The sequence below is a fragment of the Diadema antillarum genome, unplaced genomic scaffold (assembly GCF_040938485.1).
Source record: "Diadema antillarum isolate AM-2024a unplaced genomic scaffold, OU_Dant_1.0 seq00000919_RagTag, whole genome shotgun sequence".
NCBI lineage: Eukaryota > Metazoa > Echinodermata > Echinoidea > Diadematoida > Diadematidae > Diadema > Diadema antillarum.
The window spans coordinates 517216-532791 of NW_027271771.1; the positions used below are offsets into that span (position 1 = coordinate 517216).

At 38.3% G+C, this 15576-nt stretch overlaps 1 protein-coding gene across 1 annotated transcript; it reads left to right on the forward strand.

Annotated features, from left to right (window-relative positions):
- Positions 1-9174: 9174 nt before the first annotated feature.
- LOC139741311 (uncharacterized) lies at positions 9175-15288 on the forward strand. Its single transcript, XM_071651898.1, has 7 exons — positions 9175-9198; positions 11101-11198; positions 11801-12082; positions 12398-12511; positions 13140-13299; positions 13750-13831; positions 15043-15288. The coding sequence occupies exons 1-7, from the start codon at positions 9175-9177 to the stop codon at positions 15210-15212; spliced, it is 930 nt and encodes a 309-aa protein (XP_071507999.1). The 3' UTR covers positions 15213-15288.
- Positions 15289-15576: the final 288 nt, after the last annotated feature.

Consider the following 15576-nt stretch of genomic DNA (forward strand, 5'->3'; position numbering starts at 1 on the left):
TAGAGACACTCCTCTTTCACTAAACTGTTGCTATTGCATATAACTGTAAAAACTCAAACAGTAGCGGCACTATTTCATTTCCATAAGGAGTTGACAATGCTTCGCTGGTGCACAGCGCGAGCTCTATTTGATCGTTCATGAAAAACACAGAGCACTATCCTTATCTCAAAACTATGTCATATGTGAAATGACATTTTATTAATCATGAAAAAAAGGGGATAAATTGGATGTGATAATCGTATGTACGCTCTGCCCGTGCCTACTGCACATTAACTCCGCGTTACCGGAAGTGCACAACGGAACCCCAAAAGTGTGATCCTGTTTGACCTCCGCATGTTGCGCACGGATGTGTAAAACTACCTCGTTCATTTGCATGTAGCGTATAGCCAGCATACAGTACTCTAACCTCCAGCGACTAAATGTTTACATTATCAATGTGATGGGGGAGTTTAATATCAAAGACTGCATGAAAAGGCCTGTAGAATTTCATTTTTATTTGGAAGTTAAATATCAGTGAAGACATACATATTATACCAGAATTTTAAGTGGACCATAAGCTTTATGATTGACTTAAATCTTTGATGAAAGCTTGGTGAATCCTAAATAGTGAATTTTTGTTTAAGAAAGATTATAGCAATTTTACCTCTGTATCAGCATGAAAAATGAAGGCATTTTCTCCTCCTTTCCTTTCCTCTTGCAGGTCATGGTCAGCAGCTTTGATGTGAACTCAACAGAGGGTAGCCCAGGGCAGCAGCTCAACAAACTTTGTGCACAGCTCTACCAGACCAAGGTAGACCGACTTCGTGTGGACATGTACCTGTATTACAGTACTTAAAAAGAAAAAGAAACTGTCTTGGTCCTAAAAGTTATACCACCAGGGGGGTGTTTCATAAAACTGTTCTAAAAGTTACGAACGACTTAAGAACAACTGGCGATCAGTTCTTGTGCTGAATTATTGAAATTCTGATAAGTATAGCACATCAGAACTGATCACCAGTCATTCTTAAGTCGTTTGTAACTTTGTGAACAGCTTTATGAAACAGGGCCCAGGACTGTTCATAAATGTGTCAAGACACTTTGCTTTTGAGCCTTATATGTTATTTGTGTCATGAAACTTTGTTCTGATTTCTTCCATGGATCTTCATAAGTAAACTTATCATCAGTTGAGAATGATAAAGGCCGTAATTTGCCTCGAACACTATGGCTTTTAGTGACAACGTAACACCCTTATCATTTTCAGCCGATGATATATGTGACTCGCTACAACAAAAGGATTCTAAAGTCGCTGACCGATGAGCCGAGAAAATCGAGTTTGAAGTCAGATCACCAAAATCTGTCAAAACGTTTAGATTTCTGTTTTTAACATAATTTTGTAGTCTAATGTATCTGCTATCATCTGCCAAAATTTCGAAGCTAAATGATCAAAGAAAAGGCCTGAAAATAGCATTTTTCTGGGGTCATGATTGGCTAGCCCGTCAGCGACTTTAGGATCCTTTTGCTGTAGCGGGTCACATATATGTGATTTGTCAATTCCATGTATATGCAATTTTCTTTGATCTGGACAGTATTGTGTTTGTTACCAGGAATGTGAATCCCTTTTGAATATTTGAATGAACACCAAGAAATTTTGCATTCTTTCCTAATTTCTGTTTTGTATTTCCTCGGTCTCTCTGTCTTCCCTAGAGTTTACAAGGGCAGCTTACCCTCATCAATAAAATCACCCAAGAGCTGGCGAATGTGAGGTATGTTACAAAAGTGTATGGGATCCATCTTTCTTTGAGTGCAGCGCTGCTGTGCGAGATCTCTGTGCTGCTCAGACTCTAATGGGTTTGCACCCTCCTTTTTTTCATATGTGTATTTTGCGCTTACATATCCATTTAAAATGTGTGCAAAATATTCATGGTATGCTCCTGGTACTGCTCCATTGATTTTAGGAGCCAACATAGCATACTAGCAAGGTTTGCCCCTGTTCAATTTTTTCATGGTGTATGTGTATTTATCAATATTAGAGTTGATATTGAATAATTGCACTGCACATTAACAGAATGAATTCAGAAGATGTGTGATTAAATGTATCTTATAGAACACTCTGCAAAATTTCTACACTATTTCTGTAAGAATTGGTGGGGGATGGTTTATAGATATAATCTATTAAATTATTCATCAGTTTATGCATTTTTATGCCTCCGCCACGAAGTGGTGCCGGAGGCATTATGTTTTCAAGTTGTCCGTCCGTCTGTCTGTCCGTCCGTAATGAATTTTGTGGACAGGGTAACTATCAAAACCTTTTGAGGTATCCTAATGAAACTTGGCATGTATGTGTATTAGGGGGTGAAGTTGTGCCTATCAACTTTTGGGTGCACATACTCAAGGTCAAAGGTCAAAAGGTCAAGGTCAAATACATAAAATCTTACTATTTCCACCATATCAACGCAATGCCTGAAGATATTTTCATGAAACTTAGTGTATACATGTATTACCCAATTAAGATTCTCTGGTGAAAGTTTGGGTCATGAGGTCAAAGGTCAAAAGGTCAAGTGAAAATAGTAAAACTTTACCTTTTTTCTCTGTACCTTGGAAATTGTTCAAGATGTCTTCATGGAACATAGTACAGTATATATACATGTACTGACTGGCAGTGACTATCTAGAGAATTTAGGGTTCATGGGGTCAAAGGTCAGGGGTCAAAGGTCAATGGCAACACTTCAAAATTGTACTATTTCCCTCATGTTTATGCCATGCCAGCAGGATTATTTTTTTTTCTTTGCACTTGGTGTATGCACGTATAACCTAATAGAGATTCTCTAGAAAGTTTTTTTTTTCTTTTGTTTTTGCCGCAAAGGTCAAAAAGTCAAAGATCAAGTGAAAGTGCTGAACTAATTTTTTCCTCCATATCTCGGAAGTGGCTCAAAAGTACTACATATTTATGCATGTTCTGCCTGACAGTGATTATCTTTTGAATTTTAGGGTCAAAGGCCAGGTGAAAATGGTAACAATCTACTATTCAATACAGAAATTGCACTTTTTATCCATACATGTACCTAGAAAATTGCTCAATGCATAAATATATGAATGGGTCAAAGTCAAGTTAAAGTCCTTAAATCCCAAATACATGCTCTCCAATTCATCCAATTAAACCTAGGTCAAGGAAGGTGAACATTCAACACATTTGTAACAAACTTGTCATATTTATATTTTGCCAATTTTGTGAAAATGTAATCACACATTGTCCACATCTATCTAGACCCTTTAGGAGAATCACGCATTATGGCGGAGGCATACCAGTCGCCATAGCGACATTTCTAGTTTTTTGGTATTCAGCATATTTATTCTGATTTTCTCTTAACAGAATGATTTTTTTTGAATAAATTTCTTTCTGAAATATTGACATCTTATTGTAAGATTTCAAAAGCTATAAGTGATTATTAGTGTTTATTAGCAATGCTGCTTCAGCTTTGTTCTTCACTTGTTATTGAGTCGCAGAAATTTCAAAATTGTTTAAAGATGACCTATTCAAGATTGTGATGAGATTACTGTAAAGCAAGATTTATTTGTGGCATGAAATTTTCACAAATTGGAGCGGACAGCCTTTTTTGCAGCATGAAATTTTCGCCAATTGCAAGTGGCATTAAATGCATTTAGTGTAGACAAGAACTTTGATGTGCCTTTTAATTGCACGAATCTTGGCTCTCGTGAAATTTGCAAAAGTAAAATGCACGCAAACATGTCTGGTTTTACAGTGTATCTACATTGTAAGTGAGACATCCTCATTTGTCATCTTCTCATGTGAGAATTGTAACACTGAACTGATGGTCCCTACTGACAGTAGTCCAATATTTTCCTTTTCTTCTCTTTCTGCTGCAGTGACAAGACGACCCTGATGGCGTGTGGCTGTGTGAGGGGGCTGTGCCATGTCCTGTGCAACGGACAGCTCAGAGATGATGCAAAGGAGCAGCTGGTGTTGAGCTTGATACAGCTGGCATCTGGTGAACTGAGGTTAGCTTACCTTCTATTCTCAGCAATGTCAATCATGTTCTACAAATGATTGTTGTCTTCAATTATTTTTAATGCCTCCGCTCATGAAGTGTTGCCAGAGGCATTATGTTTTTGGGTCGTCCATCCGTCCGTCCATACATTCATGACCAATTTTGTGGGCAACATAACTTTAATAAGAACAGTTTAAGGTATGCAAATGAAATTTGGCATATGTATGTTTGTGTGAGTGGATGAAGCTGTGTTACATGCTCAAGATCAAAGGTCTTGAGATAAAGTAAAAAAACAAAACAAAATACTATTTCCCCTTACCTCTGCAAAGCTTTACAGGTACGTTATATGTGTTACCAGATCAAGATAATATGATAAGTAATAGCTCAAAGTATTGTCTTGAAAACAGATGGATTATTGCCATATACTTGGAATGAATGTTTGTGATCATGTGAAACTATTGTCTCACATTGGCAAGATATACTGTAGGCCCTTTGGGAGAATTATGCAATAAACTGGAGGCATACCAGTCGTTATAGCAACATTTTTAGTTTTATGGGTACCCAGAAGACTTGATCACATGATGCCACCATGGTCAAACAGTGAAAATAAGGTACAAAATGTAGATTGTCATTAATGCACAAGAAAAAGAAAAATCAATGAATGTTTAAATGTAAAGTAATTATCCTCGAGTCAGGTCACAGGTTAATCATTGATAGTTGCACATGCCTTTTTATTGCAAATGCATTGATAATAATGTCTCATTTTTTGTGTCTGTGTGTCTGTGCTTACATGCAGTGTGAGCTGTGAAGTAGTGAAGGAAGGAGCGCTGAAGGGAATTCTGACTCAGCTACAGAAGGTTAGTCTTACATGACTTGACTTGCATAGTGTGATTCTTTGTATGTTATAACTCTATGTGGAATGCAAGAGGGAAAGTGGACTCATGAGTCTTCCTCCCCCCCCCCCCAAAAAAAAAAAAAAAAAAACAAGGGGGGAGGTTAATGAATAAGCAATAACAAAAGTTAATGGATAAAAAAAATCATGAATGAAATAATATACGGGTATATGTAAAATAGATATGTAAATATATGGATGAATTTGTAAGTAAGATAAGAGTGAATGAGTAAATGTTCCAATGAAGAAGTGAATAAATAGCTAAATAGATGAATAAATTAGAAATGCATGAATCCAGATAAAAAACAAACTAAAAGGATTTAGAAAGAATAGGCTTGTACTTGACGAGGTTCTGAGCAGATGTACAAAGCAGCAAGTTCAATCTTATGTAATTTTTGAGAATTAGTAAAACTAAGAGATTGTTTGAGCTGTATTAGCCAGTACCTGCGTGCATTGGCATGTTTTCTTCTTTAAGTACTAAATAGTGAGTTTGATTGTTTGTTTGTATGTTTGTTTGTATGTGTTTGTTCAGACCAGTGACCAGAGCCTAAAGGAGGATATTACGGGTCTTCTCAAAATCATCTCCAGTGAGAAAAGGTGAGAATAAAACTTCACATATTTTTAAACACATACTGTGACATGATTGTAATGGGCTCTATGTCATTGAGAAACCCATCCAGTCCAGAAATGATTATTTTTTCATCATTAAATTGGCATCGCTGAATTTGTCTACATCTGTCATAGTGGAGAAATGTTTGGTGAAACGAGTAAGATCATCAAGTATACTCAAAATCAGAGAGAAAGTGGCACAAATTTACCCATTTTAGAGAGAAACAGAATATTCACCTTTAACCCTAACCAGGCCGGGCTTTTTTGGGTGTTCTGTGGCTGGGGAGGGGTTGATTCACCCCCCCCCCCCCCCCCCCCCCTGAGATCTCGGCCATCGATAGCGCAATCGCCATGAAATTTGGCACGTGCATTGCCTGTGGCGTATTCTACCACGCTATACAAAAAGAAATGGAAATTTTTGTCATAATGATTAATTATGCTAATACAATTTGTATATGCATAAAATCATACATTTTGCTCTAAATCAGAAATTAAAGCTCCTAGAATTTTTATTTTTTGTGAAAACATTCTTTGTAGCATTCCTAACAATGTACTCGAAAAAAAAAATTGGTATCAAAATAAATTTCTTATGTATTTTATTGTTTTATGAATTTCTTATGTATTTCTTCGTTTTTTCGACCTTTTGTTTTATCATTTTTTTTCCGCAAAATTTATGACAGAACCTATTTCAAGCATAATTATGCTAAAAATGATTGGTTTCAGCCTATAAAAGTGAAAATAATCATATCTTTATGAATAGGAAGAGAAAACTCCATTTACATAGACTTTATACACAAAATCACATTTTTGAGCCATTTTTGGCCTGACAGGCATGTATAAAACATCATGCAGCGTCGTAACGGTATGCGCGATTTTCGCGAAAATGGTGTCAGAAGATGCGCAAGACTTGAAAGTAAAAAGTCAGTGAACGGCGCGGTCAAAAAATTTCGCGTGGCGGAGTAGTCGCGAAAAATGTTGAGGGGGGGGTTGATTCAACCCCCCCCGGCCTTTTTAGGGTTAAGATGTGTTGCCAATTTTAAGAATGGTTATGAATTAAGTGATTTTCAAGATTTTGATAAGTGCTGCAACTGTAATCAGCAGTGGTACACTCTATATGACCAAAATAAGACTCAAATCAAAGAGAAGTTTTGATTCCACCTCATGAAATACCAGCAATGAATGATAAATATAATGATAAAAACATACAGCATCATACCACAAAATTAGGGTTTCCAGGATTTGATGGATACTAGTGGACAGAATTCTTTCAATGCAAAAAGGAAAGTTAGCAACTGCTGAACAACAATTAACAGCTGTGCTGATACTTGTGAGCAAGAGATGACATTGGATAATGAGTAACATTCTGTAACCATACATACCCGTACACTTCCCCCTCCAAAACTCCTTGCAATATCAGTTATTCCACTGTACATCTAATCATATATAGCAATGGAATGGAACAATGGGAATTTGTGTATGTAATCATGATAGTTGGGAGGTACTCTCAAAACACAATTCCTGATCTTGTTCTTGTACCATGATGGACATAGACCCAGGGATCTGTTCCTTGCTGCCAGAGGACTGGCCGTCTTAGCTGACCAGCTGGCATCGGGCAGTAGCAGTTTGGTGATGGTCAGCAACGTGTGTGGTGTGCTCCGCAACCTGCTTCACTACAATGACATGTATGTAATTTCACATCTTTGCCTCATATCCTGAAAACGTTGATATTTTCATAAATAGCAGCTGATCAGACATTTTTGTGAGTTTCTTAGTGTTCTCATTATCATGCAAAAAAAAAGTAATAAAACAAAAATTCAGAAAAAAATTCAAAAATAAACTGTTTGTAGTTCAAACATTATTTAAAATGTGATCATATCTGTCAGAAAAAAAAAGAATTACTAGTATTCCAGGGATTTGAGGACGGAACTGTAAATCCCTTTTATATGTGACCCTGCACCTCAAAACAAACAAAAAGTCGCCAGACATGAAATTTTAGTTGAGACCATATTCTGAAAGAGCAGACTTTAAGCTTTAAAATGATGTATAACTCAAATCAAATGGACTCTCCTAACCTATCTAAATATTGGAAAGAAAGCACAAACTCAGGAAAAGTGTGAACTGAGAAAAGAGGCTCTGAAGTACAGTGTCTATTCAAGCGCTTAATCTTTACCAAACCGTGCTGGCTGTGCGATGAATGGGACAAAAAACAAAAAAGTAAACCACCAGAGTAACAACAATGAAGGAATTATCAAATTGAACTGAAATTAAGTATGCCTCATTAACACATTCTGTCCATAATTAATGCCAACTTTCAAAGCAGTAGCACTATCCTTTCAAAAGTTATTAGAGTTGAAAGTGAAGAGTGTGGACAAGGTTTTTCAGAAATGAAAAAAGGATTCTAAAGACACACCTAATCACACTATTCTACCTAAAATGTTCGAGATAAACTGCTAAAAAAACACAATTTCCTGCCCGTTTTATGATACCAAATTTTAGCATAATGTAAAAGAAGACCCGCTCTTTCACAATATATGAAAAAGTCAAGTTCGGCTAGGTTGACCCATTTCACTTATTTTCAGTCCTCACGCAAAATCAGTGTGTGCGACTTTATGTTCGTTTTGAGGTGCACTGTCACATATATGGGCCGTGACGCGAGAAAAGGGCCCTTAGCGCTGCTGCTCGCAAACGCCAGAAAACGGCGCGGAAGTTTGACAAAGCAATACGCGCAAAAAAGATCAACTAGCTAAATGCGCGCACATGCATATAGACGCATCAAAAATTGACAGGATTTGGACAAAACGTGCTTTTTTGAATGTCGTTAAGGGGTCATTTAGGATTGGAATTTCAGAAAAAGGTTTGCATATCTAAATACGTCAGAGTTCCTTCTACAATGTGGAGGTGAAAACTCATTTTCGGTATTCAAGGCCCTAAGGCTCCTTTTCTCGCGTCATGGCCCATATAGTAACAGACTATTTCTCCTTGGTTCTGTCAGAACACTCTCATGGTGTGCCATTAAACTGATTCTGTACCGTTGAAAGATTTACAAAAGAAGAAATTAGAAGATAAATATGATGCCAGTAAAGTAAACTGTTTCTGATCTCAAGCCATTTTCAAATCAATGCCAATGACATCCTCTTCTAGAATCATGTTATTGAAGAGTGCTCAAAACTTGTTTGTCTATGTTTGCTTGCACAGGGTGAAAGAGCAAATACCAGCCGACCTCATTCTTGCCATCAGTAGAATGGTAAAGACATCAGAGGACGCAAACACGCTCACTGAGCTTCTCCACGTTCTGACGGTCATCGCAAAAACACAAAGGTATGTGTGCTTGACGACCATGTCTTTTGGTCGAGACAGTGTACCCTAAATGATAGATAAGGGAGAAAAACATGAGCAAAGTTTTTCATCTTGTGCTTGTATAATCATCAGTATCATTGGTGATGGAGACAAAAGTAGTAGTTATTAGAAGTAGCAATGTTGCAAACTTGTCTTCGGCCCTTTTGCTTTGCATATTCCAACATAATTCCAATGCTTCGTCTTTACTTTGCCATGGTGCATTATTTAGAACGCTCTGTTGTCAGTCATGTCATTTAAAATGCACTAATGCAAGCCATTCAACCCCCATGTTTCAAAAGGAACAGAGAAATCATTGAAGATCGTGGTTGCTTGGATACAGCCTGCGAAATGATGTGGTGTGCCACAGACAATCAGGTAAGTCTCTTTATTAGGTGTTGCAGCCCATAAAAGTGAAAACTTTTTCAATTGTATATTATTGTTTTGTGCTGGTTCAATTTCATTGAATTCTGCTTGCCTGTGGTTTTGTGGTTAAGAACATTTTCTGCACACAGTTCATTGTTTTCCTTAATGTGTACATGTTATAATGTTAATACCTAGGCTTATAGTTCAGTGGGCGCATATAGTGAAAACTTCTATACCACAAAATTTGCAATGTCAACAGTAGCGCATATATGAATTCACCTTGGGATGATTGTACTTCATCACAAACAGCATGCACTGTGTATTGTGTTTTCCATCAGTATACCTAACCATTTAACAGTCTTCTCAACCTAATCAAAGTATTTTCTCACATTTTTTTTAGCAGTCCAAAAAGATGAGACATAGAAATACTTTTTTTTTACAAATACTTTGTTGGATATAAAACATGTTTTTGTCCCCGCCGAACGAGTTCGAGCAGGGGACTATGAAACGGGCTCCGTACGTGTGTGTGTCCGTGTGTCCGTCCGTGTGTGCGTGTGTGCGTCCGTGTGTGATCAAAATCTTCAATTTGCTACTTCTCTGTCATTTATGAGCCAATTTTGATTCTGTTTGCTTTATATGATAGCACTACATGGGAGCTTTGAAACTGCTACACATAATTTCAGTCGTGACCTTTGACCTTGACCTTTGACCTATATTGTACATTTTGCTACAAAATGCTACTCCTTCGCCATTTCTAACCCTATTTCGATTCCGTTTGCTTTATGTGATGGCACTAGGTGAGGGCTTCAAAACTTCTACACAGAATTTTGACCTTTGACTTCTTTGACCTTTGACCTTGATTTTTGACCTATATTGTACATTTTGCTACAAAATGCTACTCCTTCGCCATTTCTAACCCGATTTCGATTCCGTTTGCTTTATGTGATAGCACTAGGTGAGGGCTTCAAAACTTCTACACAGAATTTTGACCTTTGCCTTCTTTGACCTTTGACCTTGATTTTTGACCTATATTGTACATTTTGCTACAAAATGCTACTCCTTCGCCATTTCTAACCCGATTTCGATTCCGTTTGCTTTATGTGATGGCACTAGGTGAGGGCTTCAAAACTTCTACACAGAATTTTGACCTTTGCCTTCTTTGACCTTTGACCTTGATTTTTGACCTATTTTGTACATTTTGCTACAAAATGCTACTCCTTCGCCATTTCTAACCCGATTTCGATTCCGTTTGCTTTATGTGATGGCACTAGGTGAGGGCTTCAAAACTTTTACACAGAATTTTGACCTTTGCCTTCTTTGACCTTTGACCTTGATTTTTGACCTGTATTGTACATTGGCTACAAAATGCTACTCCTTCGCCATTTCTAACCCGATTTCGATTCCGTTTGCTTTATGTGATGGCACTAGGTGAGGGCTTCAAAACTTTACACAGAATTTTGACCTTTGCCTTCTTTGACCTTTGACCTTGATTTTTGACCTGTATTGTACATTGGCTATAAAATGCTACTCCTTCGCCATTTCTAACCCGATTTCGATTCCGTTTGCTTCATGTGATGGCACTAGGTGAGGGCTTCAAAACTTTTACACAGAATTTTGACCTTTGACTTCTTTGACCTTTGACCTTGATTTTTTACCTATATTGCACATTTTGCTACAAAATGCTACTTCCGGCGGGGACATATATTACGCACCGCGTAATTTCTACTTTTCCTTGTTCTTGTAGAGACAGGCTGGAATGATATTTTGATGGGCTATGTGACACCAAAGGTAACTAAACGTGATAGCATTATTAGAAAAAAGAAAATGTAAGCAAGTGTGTCCTGAGAGTTGGATAATTATCAAGAGGAAAATTTATTCAGATATGTCGCTTATTCTTTGTCCTTGCCTGAACAGGTGATAAAAGCCATGGCACAGTTTCTACACAGCATGTCAGACAGCCATAGCGCCAGACAGACCATGATCAGAGAAGAACTCCCTCCAAGCCTGGAAGGGTGAGGCAGTTGTCATGGCAAGATTGGAAGTTTCCTGTCGTCATTTTTGTGATTTTAATGATTTGATAAAAAGAGTGTATTTCATGCACTGACAGAGAATTTTAACTGAATTTATAATGAATCACTGATGTTGTTTTGTTGTGTTTTCATCGTAAAATACTGTGATCCATGTTCCATTGTTTGCCCTAAAATTGGCAATGTAGGATTTAAATGTGAAAGTTCTTTTTTACCTCACAGTCAAGAACGAACTGTGAAGACATGATTCATTCTCTAGAAACAGATGTGTGGGCTTGTTGCTATGCAAGTGTGCCTATGATTTATTCTGGGTAGAAATAAAACTTCATACACAGATACTGCTGCCGATTTATCATACATGCAAGCACATGTTGTCACTGTACATATGAGTATGAGGTTTTATTGGCTATTGTAATCTTCATTTTGTAATAGCGCTTCAAAAAAAGAGAAGAAGCAAATTTATTGTTGTTGCAACAAGGAGTCATAATGTTGTGCCACGTCACAGAGCACATGGTGGAGCAGGCAACCTTTCAAATTATGAGGTGATATTGTGAGATCTTTTTTTTGCTTTCCCTTAACCGCTTCAGCCGGTGCATTTCAGAGCGGACCAGTCAGGACACCAAGGATGCCTGCCTGGAACTCCTGGGGGTCCTAGACGAGCATGAGATCCATGAGGCTTCCCTCGCCAGCAGCCAACGGATGCCCCCCTCCACGGAATTAAGCTTTCCAAAGACCCATCCCACGGGCCAATCACCCGGCAGCCCCCAGACTGCGCCACTGGACGGGAGGGGGGATGCCAGCGGGGAAGTGGAAGGAATGGAATTTGATGACATGCCTCCACTAGTGGACAGTGAAGAGGAGTTAGAAATGTGAGTATAAACAATGGATCACGAAAAGTTGACCAACACTGATGCATTTTTAAAACTTGCTTGCTCTGCCAGAGATTTATTAATGTTCGTCTAACTAGAAACAGGAATAGGAAAATGTCATCAAAGCCTGGCTTTGATGAGAAGCACCATAGAAATAGAAGTAGAACACTCTCTTTTTATGTACCAATCTATCATCCAAACACCTCATTATACATTTTGTAGTTTTCTTTCAAGAGCATGTATCATTGATGAGAATGAATTGGTTCTAGAGTGAAAGTAAGATTTTCTTTCTGTTATATTCCTATGTCTAACCAGCGCCCACCCCAAGGTCCTTTGGTCCCAGCGTCCGAACTCAGTACTACTCAGTGTGCAATTACGAGGGGTCGTCAACCCTGAAGTCCACGTCACTACAAACAGCATAAGTTTCTGGTATGAGACATTAGTATAACTCTCAATATGTGCGTTTGTGTGTGTGTGCGTGTTTCTTGATTCTGTCTGTTGTATGTTTTTGTCATTTTTCTTTGAGGCCATTCAATGCAATTATATATTGCCACACTTAAAATCAACATGTGCAGGTTTGACTTCAATGTAAAGAAGTTTATCTTCATAGAAGAATGCTTGTTCACTTTTATTCTTTCACATTGTGCAATATTACGATTTATTTATATATTCACTCTCATTTTAATTGATTTGTTAATTTATTCATTAAGTGTATTTTGTATAGTGTAGCAATATCAGTGGTCACTTTTAAAATGAGGTATTTCAAATTTAAAAAGGATTCAAATTGCAAGATTATGAAGGAAATGTGATTGAAGCTGTATCACAGAATAGGCAGTATTGGTATCCAGAAATGTTGTGTACAAGAAAATCAAAATGATAATCAATTTGATTTGATGTAAATTTTTTTTTTTGGTCAAAATACAATGTAAACGTTTTTAAAACCTGCAGTCAAGCATATATAGCTCTTAATGCATTCTTACCAAAAATGTTCTAAAAAAAAAAAAAAATGAACATATTTTGTCATTGCTCAAGTTTACGACCCTTACTTCACTTACAGTGCAATTCTGGGGAGTATGCAGTACGAGTTTGAGCTGGCTCTCTTCAGCCGAGTGGACAGCAGCAACTTTGTGGTGGCACCAGCTGGTGGTGAGGTCCTCATCACGCTCTACAAGGAGAGCATCGGCATTAAGTGGACGAGGCTAACACATTCCAAAAAGGTGGAGATCCAAACAGTCTCATCATTTCTTGCCATCAATATCTTCATTATCAATATCTTCAATAAGTTTTTGTTTGAATGGTAATAGAGTGAAAGGCAATGTTAGCTTGAAGATATGCTTTCAGGGTAACCAAGTGAAATGCAATGTCAGGTTGAAGATGCACTTTTTGGGTAACAGAGTGAAAGGCAGTGTTAGGTTGAAGATACGCTGACAGGCAGTAGCCGGTCACTAGAACTTACAGGAATACAGGGAAAGACTGAAGTAGCATTTGACTGAGAGCCTTCTTCAGACTTCTTCTGGACTACTGCCCATGAATGCAGATGAATGGCTATGGTATGATGTCACACTTTGGTACGCTATAAAAACCACAGTTTGTTAACTCGTAGTACTGCAGTGGGCATTCAGTCAGACTCGTGTTTACTCTCTTATGAATGTTTTCCTCTCGATCAGTTGCCGTTTGTGGGCATCGACTTCGAACGATGGAAGGACGACGACGACTTAGAGTCAGAGCGCAAGAAGGTCAAACAGAGAGGTGAGTGGCACTGTAACAGTATTCTGTGCTCTTTTTTAATATGCAATGGTCAACAACATGGTCAAACCTGTCCAAAGGTTATCTTTCTATTACTGTAAAAGTGGAAATTTTCGCGGTGTTGAAATTTTCGCGCATTTCGCGCAACCTGAAATTAGCGGGAAAATGAAAGCACGCGAATATGTTTGCTTGCCATATGTTCCAGTAGTTGATGTCTTCATTCCACGAAATTAAAAACATGTGAATTCTTCTTACCAAGCCAAGCACGAAAAATTAGTTGCGCGAAAATATTCACTTTTACAGTAGATGAGAAGTGACAAAACAATGAATTAATTCCTGATTGAGAGGATTGGTGGAGTTAAACGGCAAAGAGATAGAGCATGTATGCATTGGTGAAAGAGGCTGTGGAAAATATGAAACAGAAAATTACCAGAAGATTGATGCATTAGCTGGGCCCTGTTTTATGAAGAGATAAAATTGATTATATAGTTGATTTCAACTGTAAGTCTATGGCAGCCTGTGTGGTAAGGAAATTTAAAATCGATTTTATCTTTTGATAAAACGGGGCCCAGATGATAAAGATGAAAAACCCGAATGTCATCTTCTAAAAGATGTGACTAAAACACAGAGGACATTCAAGTGAATCAAGCTTTAACATTGGGATAATCACAGTGGTATGTACAGTGATGGAAGTAGTGGTGGTGTTGGAGGTGCCGCTGATGTTGTGGTAGAGGTTGTTGCAGCTGTGGTTGTGGTTGTAGTTATGGTTGGGGTTTGGGTTTGGGTTGTTGGTATGGTTATGGATGTACCCCAGGTGTCCTTAAAATTGTATCTGTGGTTGTGGGTTGGGTGTACTTTTAGTTGTTGTTGTGGGTTGGATCTACTTGTAGTTGTGGTTGTAGGTTTGATCTACTTGTAGTTGTGATTCAGATTGTGGGTTGGGTTTACTTGTAGTTGTGGGTCAGATCTACTTGTAGTTGTGGTTATGGGCTGGGTCTACTTGTAGGTGTGGTTGTGGGTTGAATCTACTTGTAGTTGTGGTTGTGGTTGTGGTTTGGATCTGAATGTACACTGTAGTTGTGGATGTGGGTTGGATCTACTTGTACATGTAGTTGTGGGTTGGATCATACACATACTTGTAGTTATGGTTGTGAGCTAGGTCGTACTTGTAGTTGTTACTACATCAGTGTGATTATTATTTTGTTTTAAATCAGCTCCCAAGAAAGCCCCAGGAAGGATAGCGGAGCCGGGATCGGAAGAAGAGACATCGGAAGAGGAATCAAGCGAGGATTTCTCAGACTTCTCAGGAGACGAGTTCGACAAGGCCTTCGAAGATATCAGTCACTCGTCAGAAGAAAAGCAGGAGACTGGCTACAGCAGCTGAAAAAAAGACTTTCCTCCTTCCTAGACATTTCTTGCCTGAATGTCATGTGTGATCCTGGACTCTCTTATTTATGAACAGTCAGCCCTGTGAGGTCACAGCTTACCACGTTCTTGTATCTATGAGACAGAAGTCACATAATGACCCGCCGCTGTGAAACTGTGATAAAGTTGCCGACCAGCAAGTATCGGATATTTTTGTGGGCAATTTCTCCAAACTGTGAGAGCTGTCCAGCGATATCTAATTTGTTCACCTTATTTACACAAAGCTGCCAAGAAAACAGTGAGAAAGCCATCCTTGAGACAGACGCAGTGTGTGGAAACTTGGCTCCGGAGTTTAGATTCAATCAAGTGTGAAAGAGATTATG

Excerpts from the sequence above, each read along its gene's own strand:
- LOC139741311 (XM_071651898.1), top strand. The coding sequence starts at position 9,175 with ATGTGGTGTGCCACAGACAATCAG. Across the intron at positions 9,199-11,100 it reads GGTGTGCCACAGACAATCAG|GTGATAAAAGCCATGGCACA; the intron begins GTAAGTCTCTTT and ends TTGCCTGAACAG. Across the intron at positions 11,199-11,800 it reads CTCCCTCCAAGCCTGGAAGG|CCGGTGCATTTCAGAGCGGA; the intron begins GTGAGGCAGTTG and ends TAACCGCTTCAG.